Genomic DNA, 12,667 nt, shown 5'->3' with positions numbered 1-12,667 from the left:
CCCCTAATGGTCCTTACTTCCCCCCCTCCCTCTCCTCCCCTAATGGTCCTTGCTCTCCCCCCTCCCCTAATGGTCCTTACTCCCCCCCTCCCCTCCCCTTGCTCCCCCCCTCCCCTCCCTTAATGGTCCTTGCTCCCCCCCCTCCCCTCCCCTAATGGTCCTTGCTCCCCCCCTCCCCTAATGGTCTTTTCTCACCCCACCTCCCCTAATGGTCCTTGCTTCCCCCCCCCCCTCCCCTAATGGTTCTTGCTCCCCCCCCTCCCCTAATGGTCCTTACCCTCCTCTTCCTTCCTGCCTATGTAGCGTGGCTGGGCGGCGCGGAACGCGGGAGAGGAACTTCTGTTTCCTGTACCCAGCCGCCGGCGGACTGAAGGGAAATTCACACTGAGTGAGCACTTCCTGTCATTCCGCCGGCGGCCGGGTACAGGAAACAGGTTCCTGTCCCGCGTTCCGCGCCGCCCGGCCACGCTACATTGAGAGACCGGCAGGAAGGAGCACTCTGCGCCTCCTTCCTGCCGGTCACTCAAACCCAGCACAGGGATCCGGCGCCCCCTGCTAAGGTGCGCCCTAGGCGGCTGCCTAGGTCGCCTTACAGGTGGCGCCGGCCCTGCACTGAACAATTCTAACCCCTCTTATATCTCATCACAGATCCATAGGTATGTCCCTTCTCGGTCTCTCTGCTTTGCCCGTGACCACCTCCTGTCCGCTACTCGCACCCGTACGGCCAACTCACGTTTGCAGGACTTCTCGCTGGTGGCTCCCCTGCCATGGAATAGCCTGCCTACCGCCATCAGACTCTCTCCTAATCTTGCATCTTTTAAGAAGTGCCTTAAAAGCCATATTTTTAGGAAAGCTTATGGCCTCCCAGAGTAACCTCTACCTCACATACCTGTCTCTTGCGCTCTCCTAAAGGGCAGCACTCTACTCTCTCCTCCAGCTCTGCTTCACTCCCAGCTTATTTGATTGCAAATTCCTGTCCTATTGTGTTTTACACCCCACCTCCTATAGATTGTAAGCTCGTTTGAGCAGGGTCCTCTTCAACCTATCGTTCCCGTAAGTATTCTTGTAATTGTCCTATTTATAGTTCAATTCCCCCCTCTAATAATATTGTAAAGACCTACGGAATCTGTTGGTGCTATATAAATGGTAATAATAATAAAGAAACGTTAGCCTAGCGATGGAATAGGGATTAACTTTTCAGTTTTTTCCTTTTTAGAGGTTGGGATACCTTTCAGTATCTGTGTTCAGTGGCGTGTGGGTGCTAGAGCTAGCCGTAGAGAATAAAATATCCCTATTTTCGGATTTCAGTAAAGGAAATTGCCATATATTAATATATCACATTGCATTAACACATGTGATTTTGAAAAAAAGATTCTGTTTCAGTGTAAGCAATGCAGAGAGCAGTACGTTACTGCCTGTGTGGGCGATACATTGAATTAATGCTCGGTTTGATTGTTGGGCTTTCATGGGACAGGCTGCAGCCATATACAAGGATTTGATTAAGGGAGGAAAAAACTAACCGATTGATCTGATTAGTTTAATTGTAATAATTGCACTATAATGTTTATATATTTCTGTTAACCTGCAGAGACAAATAACAGATTATTAAATGAAATTTGAGTTATTATCACTTATTATCTCATCTCATTATTATTATTATTATTATTATTATTATAGACCCTCAGTGTAAGGAGAAGAAAATATAGAAATATTTACATACTGTGCTATACATGGCCTGTATGTGAGTGAGTGTAAAACGTATATGGTGAGTGCGAGTGAAAAGGTAAAACTCAAATAGTAAGTTTGTAAAACTTCTATATGGTGAGTGTAACCTTAGTGTATGGTGTGAGTGTGACCTTAGTATATGGTGTGAGTGTAACCTTAGTATATGGTGTGAGTGTAACCTTAGTATATGGTGTGACTGTGACCTTAGTATATGGTGTGAGTGTGACCTTAGTGTATGGTGTGAGTGTAACCTTAGTGTATGGTGTGAGTGTAACCTTAATATATGGTGTGAGTGTAACCTTAGTGTATGGTGTGAGTGTAACCTTAGTATATGGTGTGAGTGTGACCTTAGTATATGGTGTGAGTGTGACCTTAGTATATGGTGTGAGTGTGACCTTAGTGTATGGTGTGAGTGTGACCTTAGTATATGGTGTGAGTGTAACCTTAGTATATGGTGTGAGTGTATGGTGTGAGTGTGACCTTAGTATATGGTGTGAGTGTAACCTTAGTGTATGGTGTGAGTGTGACCTTAGTATATAGTGTGAGTGTAACCTTAGTGTATGGTGTGAGTGTGACCTTAGTGTATGGTGTGAGTGTGACCTTAGTGTATGGTGTGAGTGTGACCTTAGTATATGGTGTGAGTGTAACCTTAGTATATGGTGTTAGTATATGGTGTGAGTGTGACCTTAGTATATGGTGTGAGTGTGACCTTAGTGTATGGTGTGAGTGTGACCTTAGTATATGGTGTGAGTGTATGGTGTGAGTGTGACCTTAGTATATGGTGTGAGTGTGACCTTAGTATATGGTGTGAGTGTGACCTTAGTATATGATGCGAGTGTGACCTTAGTATATGGTGTGAGTGTTAGTGTGACCTTAGTGTATGGTGTGAGTGTGACCTTAGTATATGGTGTGAGTGTGACCTTAGTATATGGTGTGAGTGTGACCTTGGTGTATGGTGTGAGTGTATGGTGTGAGTGTAACCTTAGTATATGGTGTGAGTGTGACCTTAGTGTATGGTGTGAGTGTGACCTTAGTGTATGGTGTGAGTGTAACCTTAGTGTATGGTGTGAGTGTGACCTTAGTGTATGGTGTGAGTGTAACCTTAGTATATGGTGTGAGTGTGACCTTGGTGTATGGTGTGAGTGTGACCTTAGTATATGGTGTGAGTGTGACCTTAGTATATGGTGTGAGTGTGACCTTAGTATATGGTGTGAGTGTGACCTTAGTATATGATGCGAGTGTGACCTTAGTATATGGTGTGAGTGTTAGTGTAACCTTAGTGTATGGTGTGAGTGTGACCTTAGTATATGGTGTGAGTGTGACCTTAGTATATGGTGTGAGTGTGACCTTGGTGTATGGTGTGAGTGTAACCTTAGTGTATGGTGTGAGTGTGACCTTAGTGTATGGTGTGAGTGTAACCTTAGTATATGGTGTGAGTGTGACCTTGGTGTATGGTGTGAGTGTGACCTTAGTATATGGTGTGAGTGTGACCTTAGTATATGGTGTGAGTGTGACCTTAGTATATGGTGTGAGTGTGAGTATATGGTGTGAGTGTGACCTTAGTATATGGTGTGAGTGTGACCTTAGTGTATGGTGTGAGTGTGACCTTAGTGTATGGTGTGAGTGTGACCTTAGTGTATGGTGTGAGTGTGACCTTAGTATATGATGCGAGTGTGACCTTAGTGTATGGTGTGAGTGTGACCTTAGTATATGGTGTGAGTGTGACCTTAGTGTATGGTGTGAGGGTGACCTTAGTATATGGTGTGAGTGTGACCTTAGTATATGGTGTGAGTGTGACCTTAGTATATGATGCGAGTGTGACCTTAGTGTATGGTGTGAGTGTGACCTTAGTATATGGTGTGAGTGTGACCTTAGTGTATGGTGTGAGTGTGACCTTAGTATATGGTGTGAGTGTGACCTTTAGTATATGATGCGAGTGTGACCTTAGTGTATGGTCTGAGTGTGACCTTAGTATATGGTGTGAGTGTGACCTTTAGTATATGATGCGAGTGTGACCTTAGTATATGGTGTGAGTGTGACCTTAGTGTATGGTGTGAGTGTAATCTTAGTATATGGTGTGAGTGTGACCTTAGTGTATGGTGTGAGTGTGACCTTAGTGTATGGTGTGAGTGTGACCTTAGTATATGGTGTGAGTGTGACCTTAGTATATGGTGTGAGTGTGACCTTAGTGTATGGTGTGAGTGTAACCTTAGTATATGGTGTGAGTGTGACCTTAGTGTATGGTGTGAGTGTGACCTTAGTATATGGTGTGAGTGTGACCTTAGTATATGGTGTGAGTGTGACCTTAGTGTATGGTGTGAGTGTAATCTTAGTATATGGTGTGAGTGTGACCTTAGTGTATGGTGTGAGTGTGACCTTAGTGTATGGTGTGAGTGTGACCTTAGTATATGGTGTGAGTGTGACCTTAGTGTATGGTGTGAGTGTGACCTTAGTGTATGGTGTGAGTGTGACCTTAGTATATGGTGTGAGTGTGACCTTAGTATATGGTGTGAGTGTGACCTTAGTATATGGTGTGAGTGTGACCTTAGTGTATGGTGTGAGTGTGACCTTAGTGTATGGTGTGAGTGTGACCTTAGTGTATGGTGTGAGTGTGACCTTAGTATATGGTGTGAGTGTGACCTTAGTGTATGGTGTGAGTGTGACCTTAGTGTATGGTGTGAGTGTGACCTTAGTATATGGTGTGAGTGTGACCTTAGTGTATGGTGTGAGTGTGACCTTAGTGTATGGTGTGAGTGTGACCTTAGTGTATGGTGTGAGTGTGACCTTAGTATATGGTGTGTGAGTGTTTCTCACTGTCTCCACCCAGACTCCCTCCCTGTGTTGGTTTCCATGGAAACAAGCCGTGGCCCCGCCCACCCGGAAGTAGTTCCAGCATGGCGGCTCCCAGTGTGTTCTGCCCGGGGCTCTTCAGGCACAAAGTGGCGATTGTCACCGGGGGAGGAACCGGCATCGGCAAATCTATAGCGGCCGAGCTGCTGGAACTAGGTCAGACCCATCACCCTCAGCCATCCCTCCCACTGACAGCCATATCACCCTCAGCCATCCCTCCCACTGACAGCCATATCACCCTTAGCCATCCCTCCCACTGACAGCCATATCACCCTCAGCCATCCCTCCCACTGTCAGCCATCCCTCCCACTGACAGCCAATGGGATCCCAGCCATATCACCCTCAGCCATCCCTCTCACTGACAGCCACTGGGATCCCAGCCATATCACCCTCAGCCATCCCTCTCACTGACAGCCACTGAAATCCTAGCCATATCACCCTCAGCCATCCCTACCACTGACAGCCACTGGGATCCCAGCCATATCACCCTCAGCCATCCCTCCCACTGACAGCCTCTGGGATCACAGCCATATCACCCTCAGCCATCCCTCTCACTGACAGCCACTGGGATCCCAGCCATATCACCCTCAGCCATCCCTCTCACTGACAGCCACTGGGATCCCAGCCATATCACCCTCAGCCATCCCTCTCACTGACAGCCACTGGGATCCCAGCCATATCACCCTCAGCCATCCCTCCCACTGACAGCCATATCACCCTCAGCCATCCCTCTCACTGACAGCCACTGGGATCCCAGCCATATCACCCTCAGCCATCCCTCTCACTGACAGCCACTGGAATCCTAGCCATATCACCCTCAGCCATCCCTACCACTGACAGCCACTGGGATCCCAGCCATATCACCCTCAGCCATCCCTACCACTGACAGCCTCTGGGATCACAGCCATATCACCCTCAGCCATCCCTCTCACCGACAGCCACTGGGATCCCAGCCATATCACCCTCAGCCATCCCTCTCACTGACAGCCACTGGGATCCCAGCCATGCCTGTTATATCCCCCCATCACCCTTAGCCATCCCTCTCACTGACAGCCACTCTGATCCCAGCCATGCCTGTCATATCCCCCCATCACTGTCAGCCATCCCTCTCACTGACAGCCACTCTGATCCCAGCCAAGCTTGTGTAATCCCCCATCACTCTCAGCCACCTCTCTCACTGCGAACCCCCAGGCTTCATGTAAAGAGCAGAGTCTGACCATTCCCACCATCCTGACATCCATTTGTAATCCCAGCTCTGTTAGATTCCCTTCTATAACTGTCAGTCATCCCTCCCACTACTGCTCCCAGCGATGCTTCATTACTTACCAATACAAACACCCTCAGCCATGCCTCTTATGATCAACAACTAGGATCGTAGACAAGTTTAATGTTAGACCGCTCCTATAACTCTCAGTGAAGTAAAGAGGAGAATAACGGGCAATATGACATATTTATTAAGGCAAAAATTTTGCTATGCTGCAACAAAGTGCTAAACAAGGAGCAGTTGCCATGGAAACTAACAGAATGTCTACAAACATTTAGCACTTTGCGGCAGAATAACATTTTTGCCTTAATACATCTTCCCCAATGTGTGCACAATGCTGCGTTATTTAATTAATGTTTACACCCCAAGCAATGACTGTAAATAATAATGTGTACAGACATTCCAGATTATTCATTACATAAGTGATGCACAATTACAAAATGACCAATTTATATTTCCCCAGTCTGGAAATTGTGGGTTCCTGCTCTCAGTTCTTGTGAGTGAAAAACCACATCACACAATAATTTCTGTTGTATTTGTACAATGTGCACGGGATCTGATTTCAGGGTTTACACAATATAAAGAGAGAAAATATAAACACAAATAAAATATATTTATGCTTTAATGTTTATGCTGGTGTTACTGCACTTTTGCATTTTATGTTGTGTGTCTGTTTATGTTGTTCTCTTTGTTTGTTTCCAGGTTGCAGTGTGATCATCGCCTCCCGCAATGGGGACCGTTTAAAAGAAGCTGCCAAAGAGCTTACAATTAAAATGTCCCCATCAAATCCCTCCGTACTGACACCACTTCAATGTAATGTCCGCAGAGAGGAAGAGGTAAGGAAACTGTAAAATGGATAACGACATCACAAATTCCTTATAGGGACCCGGTGAGTCTCCAGTATCACTGTGATCTATAAATCTGAATGCACATGATTATTTTGTAACATTAGCAAATGTTTATTAAAATAAAACATGTATAGCGTAATATAGCCAAACATGATATACAGTTTGTTCGAATTGGCAATAGACATGTGCATTTGGATTTAAATGAAATGGTATTAGTTCAAATTCCGTAACTCCTAAGCACCATATCGATGTACCACGAACAAGCGGACAGTGGACGTGCACATTGAGCACATTTGTTTATTTTTCACTAAAATAGTGCGAAAATGTGTCTGTCACTTTTCTGCAAAATATATATATATATATATATATAATATAAGTACTATATATATATATATTGCTGTACACTGATAGGTGCATTTTTGCACGATTTGTTTCACAGATCAAGTGATAAGAAGTCACCAATAGAGGGGGAAAGGAGAAGCAGTAAAATTTTACATTTCTATATTTATTAAATATATAAATGTAGACTTTGTTTTACTTCTCCTTTTTTCCCTCTTTTGGTCATTTCACACCCAATCTGTGAAATCAATGAATTTGAATGCATGTGCGGCTCTCGCTGCACATGCGCATTCGGAGCTGATGTCGGCATCGGGAGGAGAGGTCACCAGTGCCTGATTAAGGTAAGTGGCTGTATGGCTTTTAACCCCTTCTGCCCAGTGAAATGGGGCCTTGAGGGAGGTGGGGACCTAATAACCCTATAGTGCCAGGAAAACGAGTTTGCTTTCCTGGCACTATAATGCTCCTTTAACCCCTCAAGGACCAAACTTCTGGAATAAAAGGGAATCATGGCATGTCACACATGTCATGTGTCCTTAAGGGGTTAACAGCATGTTGCTTCTACACAGTTGATATGACTGTGAAACCTGTTTTTGTTTTTTGTGTTTTAGCAAGCATAGCTTTAGTTTGTAATCATATCTGCAGACACATCATAAACCTCTAATTTCTGGCTGTTTTTTTTTATTATTGAAGTTCATAATTCCACAAAATCAGAATGTTCTTTTTTGTGCATTTTTTAAATGACGTTGCAAATGCAGGAAATGGCTTTAACCCCTTAAGGACACATGACATGTGTGACATGTCATGATTCCCTTTTATTCCAGAAGCTTGGTCCTTAAGATGCCTTAAGATTCATTTAGATGCCTCCATTGCTTTATCAACATAGGTGGAATCCCTTGTAAAATCTACGTTGGATCTCTACGGGAGGATTGATTTCCTGGTAAACAATGGCGGAGGTCAGTTCAGAAGTCCCAGCGAAGCAATCAGTTCCAAAGGGTGGAATGCGGTGATAGAAACTAACCTCACAGGAACATTTTATTGCTGTAAAGCAGGTAAACAATAAATATGGCTACACAATGTATAAAACTATGAACCCTGTGCCAGTTATATGAAGTTAAATAACAACAACAGAAAATCTTTTTGAAAATCTTGTTTTAGATTTCTTGAAATCACTTGTTGGGAATATAGGGTCATAGAAAATAATAGGATGAAGATAGAAATGTTTGTTTTTCTGTGAAGCAATGTTTCACATTGAAAATGAGCTGCAAAATTACATACATGCTCTATCACTACATATGATAACACTAAATAACTCTAGATGGATAAATACGTGTTTCCAGGAGCCAGAGAAATTATAGCAAAGTTATAAGTATAGGATAAAGTTGAGATGTAGGTGGTATACGTTGTAGAATGAGGTTGGGATGGAGAAGGTATAAGTTGTATAATTAAGTTAGGGTGTAGGGGGGATAAGTTATAGAATGAAGTTGGGTTGTAGGAAATATAAGTGATAGAATGAGGTTGGGATGGAGGAGGTATAAGTGATAGAATGAGGTTGGGATGGAGGAGGTATAAGTGATAGAATGAGGTTGGGATGTTAGGGGAATAAGTTATAGAATGAAGTTGGGATGTAGGAATATAAGTTATAGAATTAAGTTGGGATGTAGGAAATATAAGTTATAGAATGAAGTTGGGATGGAGAAGGTATAAGTTATAGAATGAAGTTGGGATGGAGAAGGTATAAGTTATAGAATGAGGTTGGGATGGAGAAGGTATAAGTTATAGAATGAGGTTGGGATGGAGAAGGTATAAGTTGTAGAATGAGGTTGGGATGTAGGGGGTATAAGTTGTAGAATGAGGTTGGGGTGTAGGAGGTATAAGTTGTAGAATGAGGTTGGGATGTAGGAGGTATAAGTTGTAGAATGAGGTTGGGATGTAGGAGGTATAAGTTATAGAATGAAGTTGGGATGTAGGAGGTATAAGTTATAGAATGAAGTTGGGATGTAGGAGGTATAAGTTATAGAATGAAGTTGGGATGTAGGAGGTATAAGTTATAGAATGAAGTTGGGATGTAGGAGGTATAAGTTATAGAATGAAGTTGGGATGTAGGGGGTATAAGTTGTAGAATGAGGTTGGGATGTAGGAGGTATAAGTTATAGAATGAAGTTGGGATGTAGGAGGTATAAGTGGTAGAATGAAGTTGGGATGTAGGAGGTATAAGTGGTAGAATGAAGTTGGGATGAAGGAGGTGTAAGTAATAGAATGAAGTTGGGATGTAGGAGGTATAGGATATCTAATGAAGATCGGGTGGGGGAGATATGTGATAGAATGACATTAAGATGGAGGTAATATAAGTGATAGAATGAAGATGGGATGGAGGATGTACCCATGATAGTGTGACATAGGGATGGAGGAGGTGTAAGTAATAGAATGAAGAGGGGATGGAGGAAGTATAAGTGATAGTGTGATGTTGAGATGGAGAAGGTGTAAATAATAGAAAGAAGAGGGGATGGAGGAGCTATAAGTGATAGTGTGATGTTGGGATGGAGGAGGTGTAAATAATAGAAAGACGAGGGGATGGAGGAGCTTTAAGTGATAGTGTGATGTTGGGATGGAGGAGGTGTAAGTGATTCATTGTTCATGGTGCAGGAATGTATGACAGTGATTTGGGGAGTGATGTTATTGTTTTTTTTTTTTTATCACTGCTGATTTCTCTTCCTAGCCTATTAACACACTGCCTCTTCCTGTGCACAGTGTATAATGCCTGGATGAAGGAACATGGAGGATCCATTGTAAATATCGTAATGAACATGTGGAAAGGGTTTCCTGACATGGCGTAAGAATTTGGTGTATATCTGTATCCAAAATGTATTGTTAACACTGTGCCCTGATTCAGCCCAATAAAAACACAGTCTAAGTTTTAACATAATGCTTTTCCAGTTTAATATCTCCATTCCCCCTTTTGCAACGGACTGGTGAAAGTTTGCAGGGATCAAGGTACAGTATGATATAGTGAAAGCCTTAGCATGTGCCCCATTCACCTCCACAATGCTATTTTCATCATTTCTGTTAGATACGAACGTTTTGGTAAGGTAGTCTTTCCCATTGCACCCCCATCACATATTTTACTTTATTTGGCTGACCTCTTGCTGTAATCATTGCATCTTACTGTAGCCATTGTGTTTATCTGTAAATCAAGCTCTTCTGTTATTAGATATAATATTTTGTCATCGACTGGTCCCTCTTCTTTCTGTCCCTAATAGGCATTCAGGAGCAGCACGAGCGGCTGTGGATAATCTGACCAAAAGCTTAGCTATTGAATGGGCGCACAATGGTGTTCGGATCAACTCCATCGCTCCTGTAGGTAGAATTGCACACCTCTTGCTCTCTCATGTTATCCAGCTTTAAAGCCATCATTTTCTTAAAGGAACCCTAGATTGTTAGAACAAACCTGTATTCCCAAAGCTATAGAGCCCCCTTTTTTCCAGTGCAGATACCCTCGGCTCTGCTCACCTCTCCTGCAATGCCATTGTCTCTTCCTGCGATGGTCCATCTTTGAGATAACTACTGCTGACTTTAAAGTTACCTTAACACTATTACATTGTAACCACTGCTTGTTCAATGTGAGCACATTGTTTAATCCCATCACTCACACCTCCTTCCACCGCCTAATTAGTGATTTCTTGATGATATTTCCCGCAGGGAACAATCTTCTCGCAAACTGCTGTTGAAAATTACAAAGACTACCGTCCTCACCTGTTTCAAAACTATATCTCAAATATTCCTGCTAAGAGGCTGGGGCTTCCCGAAGAGGTAACATTGAGTACAGGCCTGACTTTGGGTGCAAATAGCTGAACACATTCATTATCATACAGGAACATAGCTATATGCACACCTTTAGACGTCTATTTTTATATAAATATGCTAGACATTGCTTCGTACTGTTAGATTTAAAAGCTTTAAGATAACATTAATACCATCCTTAGCTGAAACATTTCAATTAAAGGAATATTGTGATCATGTCTTTCCTCCTTGAATGACAACATAGAACTAATGGAAGCAGTAATGTAAAGAATGCCCTTTTCCTCAAAGAATGGCATCTTTAAAGACTGTTTTAACATCAGTAACTGCACGATATATTGGCTGTCATTCTCAGACACATCACTAGTAAGGTATCTGCCAGTCATTGAACGGATTGGCATAGCACAGAGCAGCAAGTGTAACATTTATAAAACTAGTTATAGCTGTGATTATCCGTAGGTTGTCAAAAAACTGTGTTATTACCTATAGATAGTGTTCTAGATTCTAGCTAACATTGTGACATGATATTACCCAGATCTCACCCATGGTATGTTTTCTGCTCTCATCCGCTGCCTCCTACATCACTGGAGAGACGGTAAAAGTTGACGCTGGACAGAGCTTGTATAAGGCACCTTGGGAAGTTCCAGGTAAAAATGGTCTTTTATTAATATTTACTGATATCATCTATATCTCAAATGGTGAGCTGGCTCCTCTCTTTATTATCATTTAAATAAAATTATAATAATAAGAGTACACAGCTCACCATTCGAGGGTGCAAGGATGCCTGCTCCATCCAAAAGCCACATAATATACGCAATAAATGATGAATGATCCAGAAACAATATCTCAAAAACATAATCTTTTATAAGGTGCCAAGCAAAAAGCTGATGTTTTGGCTTAATATCAAGTTTTATCAAACCTAATAAACCTGGTTTGATAAAGGCCTGGTACAAGGTTGAAAAATTGAAAACACTTTTTTTTTTTTTCCCCATCTAGTTAATGTTTGTAAATATTGAGAAGGTTCTGTGAGTGCACCAGTTACATTTTGGCTGTTACACGTAGCATTGGATTGCTGAGTATTTTTTAAGGTACTTTGATAGTCTTTACATTTTGGCCTGTGTACACACACACCTTTTCATCCTTCCTCAGATCACACCAGATGGCCTGATCCACCCGATGGGGAGAACGCTAAAGCTTTGCAAAACATGTTGTCAGATGTACCGCTGTCAAAACGGTAACAAGGATTTTACGGAATCGGAAAGTCACAGCACCACTTGGACTAACATGAATGCATACAAATTCTGGCCTTATTGAAATGATATATTATTATTATTGGCATTTATGTAGCGCTTTACAATATATTGCAAGCTGGCAGAGCAGAATTTAAGAGAGCACACTTACAGTCAGTTACCTGAAGAGCCGTTTGGTTAGTGATGATGTGTAAAGCAGCTGCATTTTGATATGTTAGCTCTGTTCATGTTGAAACCTGCCCCACAGATGCCAACCTGGAAAGTATTCACTCTCCATGTTTTGAAGATAGGAATCTTTATTTTATTTTCAGCTGCACTGAACCCAATATGAGTTCTGTGAACCGAATAACTCATCGCAGCTTTCAGTACAAGGGAAATATCACAGCCCAGCAAGAGATTTAGAAAAAGAAGACATGTTTTTCCTAAACCGTGTCAGGGACTGGGAAGTGGGGTAATTCACTGAAAGTGTAGCTCTTACACAAAATAGCTAAGTGATGTGAATAGGGGGTCCTTTTTAGACAATGAGCAGTTATATACTTGTCTTATTTCATGGGGGAAACTTTTTTTATTACATTGTAATATTTACAAAATTGTGT

At 42.5% G+C, this 12,667-nt stretch overlaps 1 protein-coding gene across 1 annotated transcript; it reads left to right on the top strand.

Moving 5' to 3' along the window:
* Positions 1-4,600: 4,600 nt before the first annotated feature.
* LOC134570610 (peroxisomal trans-2-enoyl-CoA reductase-like) lies at positions 4,601-12,165 on the top strand. The gene is made up of 8 exons (XM_063428539.1): positions 4,601-4,731; positions 6,542-6,675; positions 7,910-8,075; positions 9,775-9,856; positions 10,284-10,380; positions 10,723-10,833; positions 11,357-11,468; positions 11,971-12,165. Exons 1-8 carry the CDS (start codon positions 4,620-4,622, stop codon positions 12,057-12,059), a joined length of 903 nt encoding a protein of 300 aa, XP_063284609.1. The 5' UTR covers positions 4,601-4,619; the 3' UTR covers positions 12,060-12,165.
* Positions 12,166-12,667: the final 502 nt, after the last annotated feature.

The sequence above is a fragment of the Pelobates fuscus genome, chromosome 8, assembly GCF_036172605.1.
Source record: "Pelobates fuscus isolate aPelFus1 chromosome 8, aPelFus1.pri, whole genome shotgun sequence".
NCBI lineage: Eukaryota > Metazoa > Chordata > Amphibia > Anura > Pelobatidae > Pelobates > Pelobates fuscus.
The sequence above is the reverse complement of the archived record's forward strand: the minus strand, read 5'-3'. Positions and strand labels throughout refer to the sequence as shown.